Source organism: Stigmatopora argus, chromosome 4, assembly GCF_051989625.1.
Source record: "Stigmatopora argus isolate UIUO_Sarg chromosome 4, RoL_Sarg_1.0, whole genome shotgun sequence".
Lineage (NCBI taxonomy): Eukaryota > Metazoa > Chordata > Actinopteri > Syngnathiformes > Syngnathidae > Stigmatopora > Stigmatopora argus.
The window spans coordinates 15611833-15626555 of record NC_135390.1 but is presented as its reverse complement, the minus strand read 5'-3'; the positions used below and the strand labels follow the sequence as shown (position 1 = coordinate 15626555).

At 40.1% G+C, this 14723-nt stretch overlaps 1 protein-coding gene across 5 annotated transcripts in view; it reads right to left on the bottom strand.

Annotated features, from left to right (window-relative positions):
- arhgef1 (Rho guanine nucleotide exchange factor (GEF) 1) overlaps window positions 1-14723 on the bottom strand; it is a 29598-nt gene that overhangs the window by 7619 nt on the left and 7256 nt on the right. Inside the window, exons 3-14 of one of the 5 annotated variants that reach the window (XM_077598440.1) lie at window positions 8442-8639; window positions 7676-7774; window positions 6869-6911; window positions 6550-6796; window positions 4146-4175; window positions 3693-3804; window positions 3544-3619; window positions 3439-3468; window positions 2317-2526; window positions 2095-2236; window positions 1274-1285; window positions 302-445 (exon numbers count right to left, since the gene is read on the bottom strand). In XM_077598440.1, coding sequence (XP_077454566.1) covers window positions 302-445; window positions 1274-1285; window positions 2095-2236; window positions 2317-2526; window positions 3439-3468; window positions 3544-3619; window positions 3693-3804; window positions 4146-4175; window positions 6550-6796; window positions 6869-6911; window positions 7676-7774; window positions 8442-8603 — 1307 coding nt within the window. In that variant the 5' untranslated portion in view covers window positions 8604-8639. Of the gene's footprint in view, window positions 1-301; window positions 446-1273; window positions 1286-2094; window positions 2237-2316; window positions 2527-3438; window positions 3469-3543; window positions 3620-3692; window positions 3805-4145; window positions 4176-4243; window positions 4796-6549; window positions 6797-6868; window positions 6912-7675; window positions 7775-8441; window positions 8640-14723 lie in introns of those variants that run through there. The other 4 variants (XM_077598441.1, XM_077598442.1, XM_077598443.1 and 1 more) reach the window with 4 other exon arrangements.

The following is a 14723-nucleotide window of genomic DNA, read 5'->3' as shown; positions in this document are numbered from 1 at the left end:
ATATTTATTTAATTTCTGAAACATTTTAAAACTTAGTTTTCAACCTACCGCAAATTTCAGTTGTACTCTTCTTGATTACTACACTACAATGTGTTTAATTTGTGCTAAAAAATACATTATTTTATTTAAAACTTTGCTTAACACATTCAGCGAAAACGTTTCTGGAACATTTAACCTGCCAATGGTTACTAAAAAAGTGTATTTGACAACATTTTTCCATAGCTTTGTAGTAGCCCTGAGAAAAAAAGGAATGATACTTTTCAAAAGCAACCTTCTGTCCATCCCTGCTGTGCAATCTTACAAATGGGGGCTGAGCGTCGTCACATTGGAGGGGATCTGCAGGTCCACGTCACTACGAGAGCGATACTGTTTGGCCCGGGAAGAGCCACGACGTCGCGAATGATGGCGGTCCACGCGAGCACTCTCGCTACGCGTGACCTTCTTACTGTGGGTTCAAGGGGAGGGTGTGGACGCAAGTGGACGGGGAATGGGAACCACATGGGGAAAAAGGACGTAAAACAAGAACATAAGACAGAGAGAAAATGAAGAAAGACGTCAGAGAAGATTGGCAGTAAAGTAACAGGGGATAGGAAACATTCAGTGGAATTGTTTAAGAAAGAAGAATAACGGTAACATCAAAACACAACATTTACAGAAAGAATTAAGAAATGACAGAGAAATAAACAATCGTCATGATTTTAGACAATAATACATTTAGGTAAGGCTTCATATTGTTGTTGTCCATTGAAATGCATGCCTTTGTCAAGTCAAATTCAGATTTTCATTTTCATTAACAAAAAAAATATGTAAAAGCATTTTGTTCAATTGTTTTTGTCCCCACCAAAAAATAAAAAAATAAACATTTGACAACAATTATCGTATTCCTAATGACCCCAAAAAATCTATTCATTATTTTTTTAAATATACCCTCTTTTCCGAAATTTGGGGAATTAACAGAATGCTTCACATTTGGTTAAAATTAACATTATTGTAAATTATTGATCACAGAAAAAAACCTTGCAAAAGTCAAAGATAAAGTACATTCTTATCAATGGACAACAGCAATATATAAGTCAATAACGAAATCTTGTAGAGTAGCAACTAAGTTCCACAGTATACTAAATATATATTTATATATATAGCATGTATATAAATTGATGCCATGGAAACAATACTTAACTCATAATTGTGTTACTCAATGAGTGTGAAAATATGTGTGTGCGCATGTTGTGTGTGACCAAAGCATTGTCCGCGACTCGGTCAAGGAGCCCACCTTGTCTTGCGTCTGTGAAAACACGGGACACCACAAAGTTAACATCTCGGCGATGCATACTGCGACTCAATCGCCGTTTTAGCGTAAAATTCCATAAGTGTACAGACTGGAAGATAGGGCAGATTGTTGTATTCATAGTAACTGATAATAATGACGATAAGTAGGTATAACTGTGATGGTAAGTTTACTATTGTTTGGACGACATATGTATTTCGTCATATTGTACAGCACAACCTGCTGGCATCACACGGAACTGCACACTGAACGGAGACCAGCATGACAAAAGTGTCCACCTGAGCACGCAAACATGCAAAATAAGCAGAAGGCGGCAAACTCAACACATCTTTCTTTGCTGTGCCTGTTATAGACATACATGTATGGTACAGTAGATTCACAAAGAGCAATTTAACTTTGAAAGTTCTACTGTACATATGTGGGAAACAGTAAGACACAATAAATAGCTGCGGCTATATTAAAATGCAACGTCTCAGTTAGAATCCAAAACCAAGAATGCTTGCTAAAACGACAAGATTTTCTGACAAAACTGCACGTCTGCATCAAACTGATTGACAGGTCATGTTAAGAAGGCAACAAAAGTGCAGCTTTTAATAATGATGACAAGACAAAATGAGAAGAGTGAAGAAAGAAGTAAAGACGGACAGCAAGGGACTCAAGGGAACGTTTTTTTTTCAACGTCAGGGGCAACATCGCAAAAAGCTAGCACACAGCAGGGACAGACATCCTCAGCCTGAGGATCAACGCACATTGTTTGACTTTGTCTGGTGGTAAATACTATTTGACAATATAATACCTTCCCTCACCTGTCTTTCTCCAGGCTCTCTTCTATGGGGGTGTCACCACTCAAGAAAGGCTCCCCTACTCCCAGCGAGCCCCCCGGGCTAACAGGGGACACGTCGGACCATTCTGACAAAACCAGCTGTTCCGTACGATTGCCGGAAAGGCCTGGAGATTTCAAAATAATGATGTATCACAAGTTGTTAAGCGGGAAGTTGTGAAAAAACATTGACAAATAACAAACTTGCCGTCAGGGTGCAGAGCCTCAGGGCTGTTGCTCATGCTAACGTTGTTGCCCGAGCCATCCGTGATCTCCACTAAAGGCAAGGGAGTGGAGCCGCCTCCTCCGGAGCTGGACCCCGACTTCCTGCCGGGGAGGGTGGGCGCCGCCGGGTCGATGAAGGAACCCCGGATGGGCGTCGGACCCTTCCGCTCCTGAATCCCTTTCTCTTTGTCCGCTAGAGAGCAGAAGAAAATGTCAGCAATCGGGAGTTTGAGAGGGTTGGTGGATAAACCCACAACAACAAAAAAACGCAGCCAGACATCCACCTCGTTTAGTGAAAAAAAAGAACATGGAATGTGTGGTTAGTTTGGTTTGGGGGTGCACAACTCAACCTAGAACTGACCAAACACACAATGAAAAATGTGAACAAAGGCCCTCCTAGTGTTATTAGGGACATGCACACATGCTCGTGGGTTGATTAGTACGTCTAGCTATTGTTTACAGTGAACCCTTCCTGTATCGCAGTTCATCATTTGCAACTAAGCAATCATTTTTCTGTGTTTTTACAGTACGAAAACAAGACTGAATTTATAGTATTGTACTACCTGGTACCACAAAATAGGACTCTACTGGGAGAAATCCAGTTATAAAAACTATAACAACAAAAGAAGATGCGGAAGCACCTTCAGTCTAATATTTCACCAAATACTGTAGTATTTATAGAAATTAGAGGTCAGAATGGCTAGATTGAGAATGAAAATTACATGAAAACAGGAGCAAATAAATCATTTAACTCATTGGTTAATATTGAAAGAGATCAAGGTCTATTTGAACTGGGAAAGGTTAGCAGCAAAAGATACATTGTTTAAGTGTGTGGGGCGAGTTACAGAGTAAGGGAAAAATAAATATGGTAAAATAATGAATATTATGTTTTTAAAAAAGTAAGCCGTATTTACTTAGGTAAAAATTGTAAAGTGCTTCAGTAAACAAATATTACAGTAGATTTTGAGTGATTTTATCAAATTGAAAATCATAGTAGGGGTAACATTACTATGCGCCTCCTGAACATACTCCCCGCGATAAACAGGGGTTCACTGTAGAAATAAACGGGGGAAAAAGGGGAGCGAGCACTTGGGGCGACTTGTACCTTCGGCTTCCATTTTAGGTTTGACCTCAGCTGTAACAGGAGAGAGACTGTCATTCACGAAACGCTTCAAAACACGAGGCTTGTAGCCAAGTTGCTAATACGTACGGTTGCCAGCAATCCAGCTGGGGATCCCAGGGAAGCCTCCTCTGGGCTTGGTCTTCGTAGACTCATCCTTTTTGTTCTGTGGAAAGAAGATGGCATGAGAAGGAAGCAGACACCGGTAGTGCAGTAGGGAAAGGGGTGCCTGCTCTTACTTTGACTAACTGTCTGCGGAAGAAGCCCCCTCGGGACTTCTTGCTGTCCACAGCCCTGCTCTTCACCCCAAGGTGCTTCATATAATAGACCACCGCTGTAAAGATGGACTGACTACAAAACACAACAATAAAAGCAGTTAATATTTTATGTAGATGGATAATTTGCTTTCAGCTCTCCTTGTTAAACTGATGGACATTTATCAGGGTCAATTTTGAAATTGGGAGTTTCAACAGGTTTTTCTTTCAGAAAATCTTGAATGCCTACACATCTTTTTTTCTTGACAAAAAAACAACAAAAAACATTGTACATGCATGAGGAGATAAAATATACAAACGGTTCTTTTGGAATACTTCCATTGTGGTTTGACCACACCCCAGTTTAAGTAAAGCATGCAAATAAACTCTCAAGTAGACTTTCTGCACCAGTGAAATACAAAAACACATTCAACTCACCATTTCTCCTCATCCGAGACTATGGTGGGTCTGAAAAAAGGAAGACAATGTTAACAGAGGTATGAAGGACACAAAATGGGCATCAAAAGCACACTGACCTCTTCCTTTTAAGAAACATTTTTCCTCTCGCGTGCGACTGATGAATGATAACAATATTTGCGTCTTCGGCCTGTGGAATCTAAAGCGACTGCGCTTGTCGTGATCCAACTCAAAGCTGACTTTTTTGTTAGTTTGTTCACAGCTAAAGCTTTTGAACATATTCTAATTTAAAAGAGAAAAAAACAAAAGAAAAAAAAATCTAAAACGAGACAGACGCATACAAAGTTGCACTGCTATCGGCTATGTGAATGCTAAAATGTAAATGGTGAAAATGAGCAAAATTTATTGTAAGGTATTATGGAAAAAAAGTTGAGTAAGTAAGTGTCTTCTGTAAGAATATGAGATCGGAATGCTGAGGAGTTCAGCAGAACGCTATTTATGCATTTTTCACAGTCTGATGCAACATGCAGGCAAGACAGCGGAAACATGACACTTGTCTCTTGTCACCACAAAGGATGGGAGGGCTTTCCTTGGGATTTCCCCGCCTCACCCAATCAAAAGGTTGTTCTCTAGAGGGGTGAGCGGGTACACACGTGCTATCCTTACCAGATGATACAATTATTTGATTGTCTCTCAGGGGATAAAGAGGTCTACGATTGACTTGGCAGGAAGTTGCTGCTTCTTTGTTTGACATGATCAATTCAGACTTGATGCTCGGCAACGATGAGCGGTTCAAATACGAGTAAGATAGCATTCTGAATGCTTGGTTATCACTTTGTAGTCCGAAATGCCGATGTGGCCGTTGTTTAAGGTTCGGTCACATTAGTCGACCGTTTGCTTGCACTAGTTCAAATTTGGCACGTCACTTTCCTTTTGTAGTTGCTTAACATGGCATATTAGAGCCACATTGAAAAGAATAATACATTTTGGTAAGAGACCAAGTTGTAACTAAATGTCTTTCCCTATTGTTGTTTATGGTATCAGGGAATGTTGTATTTTGATTTGTCAATTGTGGGGCTGTGAAGCTCTTGGAGACATTTGTTGTGAAGGGAATACAAGTACATTTTAAGAAGAAAAGTTACATATTTTCAAGTTAGAATGTTAAATGTGAAATTAAAGAATCTGAAAAAAGAATACAAGTTTAAAAAAAATGATTTTTTATGATTGTGAATTTTCTTTTTTGATTTCGAGGTCTTTTCAGTATGGCCTTAATGCCTAAATTGTGAACAGCGCTCCCTCCCACTGGCCACATGCCAGTTCTAGAGCCTTCCTGCCAGCGTGGCAACTGCACGTGGCTGACTCCATGTTCAACTCTTGAGCTGAATGGTCTTAAATCCGCTGTTATATGCGTCTCATAATGCTCGTCATGTGACTGATTACAGCGGTGGAAAACGTTTTTGAGATTAGTCTGGTCTTTCTTCTTTGGCTTTGTGCTGTTGTTTGTTTTAAAGACTACAAAAATGAAAGCTGCACTATAATTCCACTAGCAATTTTACATGAACTCTGTAGCGAAAACAGGCATATACTAATACATTCGAGCTAAACGTTTAGGGAAAACACGTAAGCCATGATGAATGTGTCATTTCATCCCTCTCATTCTATCTCATAATGACAATAAAAGCATTCAATTCAATTCAATTGGCTGTCTCACAACAACCACTATCCATGTTTCAAGATTCTCTCTCACATACCTGGCCACCTCAGCTACATGCTCCCCTTATTCAAGATTGCAATTCCCCTTATTAAACGTTTAAAAACCGTACTAATGCAACGCGGCACATATTTTCTCACACACAGGCAAAAGTCTAAAATGTAGGACTACAAAGTGGACGGCTTTCGGCCATGGTAGAACGGGCTCTTGCCGCCATCTGGCGGACAATCGTGGGTATCACATCTCCATTATAACGGCCGCGGAGGCCACACATTTTTTATAGGCTATGTTTATTCTAAGATATTAATAAATCATTTTATTATATTTTTCTCTCATTTGTGTGTTTCCTCACATCTTTCATACAAAATTGGGACACTGACAAATTTTAAAGGGTTTAGTTGGTAGTTGTGTGAGGACCGTGGAACGAATTAGAGAATTTACATATAATGTACACCTCTACTTACGAAATTTTCAAGTTACAAAAAAAGTTCTGGAATCAATTAATTACATAAGTAGGGGTACGACTGTACTAATATTTTGTACTCCGTGTCGCCATTACTTTTATTAATACAAATGTATGAAAATTTTAAATCATAGATTTTTTCTTTGCTTGGTCAGATGAAGTAATCAAGGTTTCACGTTCAATCAAACATTTCTGCATTTCTGCTAATTTTAGATTTTGTCAGGCAAAACGGTCCGTATCATCACACTCACTGCGTCTCAGACATTTTATCCAGCAGGTTCTCGGCGACTGACTTCTCCTTCATCTCCGTGGGGATGCGGTCGGTGGGGTAGTGACTCTCCACGTCAATCAACTCAGCCTCGTTGGGCGTCATCCCCATCCTCCTCTTTATCCTAAAGTCCTCCAGCTGCTTGGCCACTTCGGCGGCCTGCTCAAACTGGACGTCGTAGGCGTAGCGTCTTTGGACGTCCTCTGACAGCATGTCCGGTCGCGTTCGGTCTGAAAGGAGCGAGCATTTTATGAGCATATGTGACAAAACAATCCCAATTTGCACCAATGAGTGTTGCTTACCCAATTCGGTGGCGATGACAGGAGGTACTGAGACTCTGAGGATCTGAAAAGACAACACAGTCAGCAGTGTCTTAGCATCGCCACAAGAGGTCTCTTCAATATAAAGAATGAATGTCTTGTCACTAGGCAAAGGTTGAAGTCCAATCAGAAGCAGTATTAAATAAATAAATAAAAATAAAAGGGATGACCAAAGGCTTTTCCCACGATCCAAACAGGAAGTTGACGGGTCTAAAAACAATAGGACTAGATACACTTAATTGGATCTATGAACAAGCGCTGACCAAGTCAATATATTTATATAAGGTCTCTCATTGACCATTATTTAAAGGCTGTTGTTCTGTCTCAGCCTGGTTGCCCAAAAGAACCCACCATTTTTTAAACAGTCACAGAGGTCCAATTCAACTTCAAACTGGGAGGCTGGACAGCGAATGATATGTTTCAGAGCCATTGACGCTGCCAGCCACTCTCATTTCAAATAAATGCCCTCAACTGTAGTGAGTTAATAAAGACAAATTACTCGAACAAATAGCAGTGCATTTAAAAAAAAAACTATGATACAGTTATAGTAAAAGACACCAATAACTATAAATATTATAACTAATAGACAACAAAGGAACTTCGTTCTTAGTTTTGCCGTTTTTTAATTGAATGGGTCAGAAACCTGTAAAATAAATGTGGTCAAGATTTATTTTAAAGAAGTTGATCAATTTGAACATTTAATAATTTTGTGTGGGTGCATGTTTTAGGTGGGTCTAAAATTTAACCAACAGTTTTGCATCAAACACAGTCAACAGCACTTCTACTTACTGCACCCTTGTCCAAGAAAGTGTTGTAAAATTCCACAAATTGCTTCTTGGTTTCTTTGGCATTGAGGTTCTTTAAGAGGTCACCGTGAAGGTAACAAAGCTGAGAGAGGAGACACATGCAAAACAAAAACTGAATATTTTAGTGCATGAAACATCGTTAGGATTGTTTGAGTGGGCGAGAGGAAACGCAAACGACATGAAAGTTGAGTCACCATGATCAAGCCTAAACAAACGTTCTTCAGATACAGTACGCATGAGAAAGAGGAAGTGTTGTGTTTAATGGAGCGAGTGTGTCGGACAGCTAGGGTTGGGTCACTGCTGTGTCTGCAAACTTCTGTGGCTGCAAAAGTGCACGTTTATGCATTTCTCACAAGCTAGGGGCTTTTACTAAGTGACACGCATTTCCTCAAAAAGTGGGCACTGCGCTTAAAGATACGCAACTGTAACAGCAGTAGTTTGTTATCATTCACATGCAGACATTGAAGGATTACCTGTTTGAAACCACAGTATTGGTGGGTGATTTGTTTTGTTTTTATCGGTGGGATCTAGGGGTGGGGCGTCATAGCCTCAAAATTATATCATGATATTCTAAAGAAATGTATGATGACAATATGGGAGCAAAAATACTGAACAATATGCATGTTATTGCTGTTTTGGATTAAGAGCATTTAATGTGCACACAATATTTTATTTTCTATAAATGTATGAAATTAGCAGGCAAAAATGAATATGAATATCCCATAAAACATGTACAATGAAGATCTCACCAGTGGTGCAGGGTCAAACTGGAGGATGACATGTTGCATGAAGACCAGCAGGTGGGCGGGCCGCTCTTTCAGCATTTCGATGCTGCTGAACAAGCACCTCTCATCCACCACATCGTTCAAATCATTCTCAAAGTCCTCGTCCTCAGCCCCGATGATGTTCATGGCTGGGTCCGAGCACTGAGCGCCACACCCGCCCCGCTGTGGACGCACACACACCCAAAGTTCAGTTCAACGTGCTCTGACTAAGAACATGGAAATGAAACACTTTTACCCATTGGTCCAGTTTAGTTCACCGTACACTTTAGAACAGACAAACCCCATCAAGCTTTTTAGAGCTGCAGTAATTCTAATTTTACTTCTGGAAAAGCTTAAATTGAACGGCTAAATAAATGGTTGTTAAATGCATTACAATTAAGACACATTTCTAATAAAAAATAAATAAAATAAAATTGGACAAAGTCATCTTAAAAACAGGTCACAAACCAAGTGGATCTGCAACTGGCAAGGGCATTATAGTGAGTGAGTTTATGGTAAAAAGCCCATAAAAAAAGATTAATATAACGGGGCACACTATAATTGCTGCTTGAGGTGTCGGTTTGCGTGCCCTTGAGCATGTACCCCTCAAGAATAAATTCCCTACAATGACCCCTTCTTTCCATTTGGCATGTTTAACATTACAGCACAAAAAATGAATGACTACCGCTGAAGGAGTGCAAACGAAGTTCTTGCAGCAAAAAAAAAAAATTCACTGCAACATTTTGGCTTGTGGTTGACCACATAATTTCTCCCTTTCCATTGGATTTTCAGATGGAATTATTGAATAATGAAAGCTCTCTATAGTGCACGATGCAGTTCTAAATGTATTAATAATTACACTGCAGGTTTCAGTCATGCCTTGGAAAAAAATGGCTGACACATTCACCTTCTGCAAAGACACAGCATCTTTTAAGCAGTGCGCAGATGCAGGCTGAGACAACATACTAGCGCTCACCAATGAAACTACGTACATCACAGAGGAGTGAGCGTAACGGGCAAAGTCAATTCCTTACTGGAATAAAGTGGTGTCTTTATGGCCACTCTCTTCCATTGTCAAATTATCTCATTTTAATTGCACGCCAAGGTCATTGTTCTGTGCGGTTACGCGATCCACGTGGGGCGGAGAGACGAGCCTTTTCTGGTAAGGTCAAGAGACTGCGGGCCAAGTGAGTGTTTGCCTTTATAAATGACTTCCCAAGTGGTTCCAGTTCATTAAGCGTTCATTGTGTAAGAGCATTGTGTTGCCGAAACACTGACTAAAGAGGGAGGGTTATGCAGACTAAACATGAAAAAGCCACACATCAGACTTGGTCTTTTATAATAACAAGAGAAAGATGGGTGGTGAAAGTTATGAAAGACGGTTGAATCGTTTGTTAAACTGTATGCAAAAGCTGTGGATATGCTTAATAAAATAAATCAAATGGGAAGGACAGCTTTCGGACCTTGTAAAATTGATCTGAATGTGTATACATTTGCTGGACTTGAAATGGCAACTACCCACAAACTTAATACTAATTTAATTTAATATTTATACTAGTTTGGAGCCATCGAATAAAAACGATCAGTTAAAAAACAACAACAACCAAATACCACTTTTTTTTTAAAAGCGAAAAGAATTGGGATCGCACCATATGAAAAAAGTTGGACCTGCCCTTTGTAGTCAAATTAGAAAATAAATGGACTAAAATGTGTAATGAAATGAAGAATTTTGCTACCATCTTTTTTAAACATTTCAAGGAGTCTACATTTGCAAGGGCAGGGCATGTCTTTGCTTTTAGAAATGACTCCCCAAGTGATTCCAGTTTGATTAAGGATTCATTGTGTATGTGCATTGTGTTACTGGAACACTGATGGGAGGGAGGCTTATGCAGACTAAACAGGAAGAAAACAATTGCAAACAATTTGGAAACAAAAACTGCATTTCATCAAATTAGGCTCACAATTGCAAAGGTGATTTTTTTTTGTAGATTTTTATGTGCACAGTGGAAGTCTTACAATGAATGGAGTGATTATTTGTGTTTCCATTATTTCCCACAAGGACAATCACTGTGCAATTAAATCACTCGGCATTACAGAATGAACTGTACTCAGGATGGGCACTCATGCAGACGCTCACTTTCAGTTTTATGGTGAAAGAAGACGCCAATGTGTGCACGCAGTGTTCAGCGGGCAGCCAGGGGAGAGACGACACATTTTCGGGGTCAAGGTGAGTTCGTACGGATGCCTGAGCCAGCGAAACAGAGCTCTGACTGAGCAAGGCAAGGTGAAACTAAGCTATTGAGCGAGAGAGGAAAAAGAATGCCTTCATTCATGATATCTTGCAGCAGGCTGTGGGTTTGACAACAAGCCCAGTTTCAGAGCCACACGCGTGGGAAGGGTTAACCAAACCAAACGCCGCCCATGTTACCAAGTGTAAACAATAACAGCAAAGAGCAGTCCAAGAGTCTCTCTCAAATAGAAAGAGAACACTGGATCGCTGAAAAGCAAGGTAAGTTTGTAAAAGTTTACTGAAGTCAGGAAAGGACCTTGTACCTAATGTTTTCCTGGAAAACCCTTCCATCCTTGCCATAATTTGACGGATCGGGTAAAAACAACAAGTCGGTCTACGTAATATGCTTCCGACTGAAGCTCAATTAGCCGAATTTTCCGAGACTCAACTGTCGAATTTGCCCAAAATGGCTACATCAAAAACCAAATGGCTAGCATAGGTCCTTGAGGCTTTTTGTTCTTCTGCCAAATGTCTATTTTTGTCATAAATAAACAACCATAAACATAGTGGTATCTCACACTTGAGCACCTAAAAAGCAAGGTTGTTTACTTTCATCAAAAGTCATTAACGTTCAAGACAATTGCTCATTTATCAACTAATTGTTCAATTAACCAACTAATCAGTAACGCTCCACATGGCACCATGCAACGTCCCACACAAACCAATCAGAGAATTTAGAAGCATCATATAAACAATGCGTTGACTCTTGAGTCAAATTCGAGGACTACATCGCAGTATGCAAACCGTAAGCTAGACTGACGCATGTGACGACCCAGTGACAAGCGGTGGAGGTCAAAGGGGAGGAAGTCGGGAATGTTAGGTAGCCTTGTTAGCTTAGCATTATTTAACTTTGTTGCGCTCTTCGCAAGTTTTTAAGAGTTGGGGGGTAAAGGGTTTTGCTGCTCTCCCACCCAACACATTCCAGCTCTTACTAAGTGTCAGGTGGCATCAATCTAATGATAGCCATCAAGCGTACATGTTTCTGTGTATTCGTGTGTATGCGAGAGTTAAGACTCGCCACGTATGTGGGAGGGGGCCATTCCGATGTGATTGTGGGGCGCTAGAGTGTGTGCTTGTGTCTAGGACAACTGCTCTTTACAACAACGTTCCAGTCTTCCAGGCTGCAGTCCAAAACTACTTAGGAAGCAATAGAACAAAGGGTACACAATCAATTAGACGTCTTGAAGGTTCAACAAAGTACTAGGACAAAAAAAATATTTATAATATCGATACACATGCGTTTCCTGTCGGGGCAACTAAAAAGAAACCTGAAAACATGTCAGCCATTAATGGACTCAAAAAGCAGGCAATTGAATGCAAACTTACCATGAATGGTAAATGTGAAAAGTGTTCTATGCAGCATTGTACGACAACAAAATGAATGCTTTTCATTTGATTGATTCGTCATCATTTGTGTAATTTGGATCCATATGTTTTGCTCCGTTGCGCTCTCCCGAAAAAATGTTTGCGTTGGCTACATGCATGCAACAATCAAGTATTGACAGATCGCACACTGAGCACTAGCATCTGTAAATAACTAACTAGCCACAATCGACCTATTTTCAAGTGTCATAGAAAACAAATAATGACTTTTTCATCCGTGCAAAATATTTCATTCGGTGAAAGATGAAATGCTCTACTGGCAGGTCTATAGTGCTGTGTTTCTGGGTTCATAACTCGGCTTAGGTCTTTAGATGTGGAATTGAACCCTCACTCCCTACTTGAGTGAGTTTTCATCCGGGACATCCACTTCGGCCCGGGGGCCAAATCTGGCCCGCCGCATCATTTTGTGTGGCCCGGGAAAGTAAATCATGAGTGCCGACTTTCTGTTTTAGGATCAAATTAAAATGAAGAGCATAGATGTATATTACATTTCCTGATTTCCCCCCTTTTAAATCAATAATTGTATTTTTTTAATCCATTTTTTCTGTGTTTTTAGTTCAAAAATCATTTTGTAAAATCTAAAAAATATATATCAAAAAAGCTAAAATAAACATTGTTTTAGATCTATAAAAAACTGAATATTCAGGGCTTTTAATCCAGTTCTTTTAATCCATTTATAAAAAAATATCTAAATATTATATCTAAAATGGTCCGGCCCACATGAAATCGAGTTGACGTTAACGCGGCCTGCGAACCAACCCGAGTCTGACACCCCTGTGCTACATCATCAAAACTTCTTTGATTTCTCAGATCCACTGAAAACAAAAAGCTACTAGTTTATTCACTGGATGGATTAAACTCATAAGCCAAGGTACTTTAAGAGGTCTGATTCAGTGCAGCAGAAAAAATGGCATTCCTGATGTGCTGCATGGAAATGATTGATACATTCCAAGGTGCACCTGGGCCTGTGGACATATCAAGTCATCCTTCACCGCTTACAATGGAGCCCACGTCCTGTCTTGTTGTTCTAGACCAGGGGCGGTGGCCCAAAAATAGCCCGGCGGCGACGACGGCTAATGGCAGCCGCGTACTCGTCGCGCTCATCCGGCCACACGGGCTCATTATCAACCGGTGGGGGGATTCCCAACAACAGCCCCCCACACGGACACAAGGCTTACAGGGGGAGAACTGAACAAGGGGAGTGGAAGGTAGCAAGGCGCACAGACAGGAAGTGGGTGTAATTTCCTGAGGAAGCTATCAGAACCATTTCCTACCATCGCCATCTGATGGAAGAAAGGGAAAGCCAGACAGAAGGAATGAAAGAAGGGGGGAGGAAAAGGTGTGAGGTGATAAGTATGAGAGCCGGCCTTTGCAGTGACATGAGGAAGCGGCACAGGAAGTTGACGCCACAACAAAACCTGCCGACGACCAAAAGAAGAAGCGTGTGTGGCCTCAAAGAGAAAGACTGACCAAAAAGAGAAGAAAAAAATGTTGTAACTCTCATAAGATTTTGCTTTCGGCGAGATTCTTTACCAAAACCGTCTTAACAACATTTGAACCTGAACTAGATCAAATTTTGTACATTGTTTAAATTAATTTTATAGGGAGATAAATACATTGGCATTCAAAAAACGTGGCGTTTAGTCTATGAGATTCTTTACCAAAACCTGCTTAACATAATTTGAACCTGAACTAGATCAAATTTGGGGCATTGTTCAAACTAATCTTATAGGTAGATAAATACATTGGCATATAAAAAGGAGTTTAGTCTACATACAAGATTATTTTTAATTCCTTCCAAGACTTTGTGCCTTCAGGGTGGAGACCCCCCCGCCAACTATTAGACTAAACACAGAGAGAGGGAGGAAAACGAAAAAAGGGGCCATCACTGACTAGGGGGAAGGAAAAAAAAAGGTAGCAAAAAAAACCAAGGGTCAAGTGCAGGAAAAAGTAGGGGGATCACCTGCAAATGTGGATGTTTTTTTTCCAAGGAAGCATCTGAACGTGAACAATGTCCTCTCTTCACAAACACTCCATTCCACACACAAACACACTAAATGCTTGCACCGTGGAACAAATGCCTTTTGGCTGCAGCTGGCAGAGGTGACGTAAGCCAACACCTCAGTGAAAACACATTGCTGCCTGTGTGTGTGTATATGTGTGCTTGTTAATGTCAATATGTTGAGTGTGCCATCACAGAGAAGCAGTGACATAAGAGTAGCTGCCAAGTATTGTTCACTCAATTCATGTAATGCACAGGTGTCAAAGTGGCGGCCCGGGGGCCAAATCTGGCCAGCCGTATCATTTTATGTGGCCCGGGAAAGTCAATCATGAGTGCCGACTTTCTATTTTAGGATCAAATTAAAATGAAGACTATAGATGTATATTATATTTCCTGATTTCCCCCCTTTTAAATCAATAATTTCATTTTTTAATCCATTTTTTTCTGTTTTTAGTTCAAAAATCATTTTGTAATATCAAAAAAATATTTTCTGTTTTCCACTTTAATATGGAAAATGATTAAAGAAAAATTTGGTTTCCTTTTGAAATGAAAAACAAATGATTAAAATAATTTTTTCCTTACTAAGAAAAAA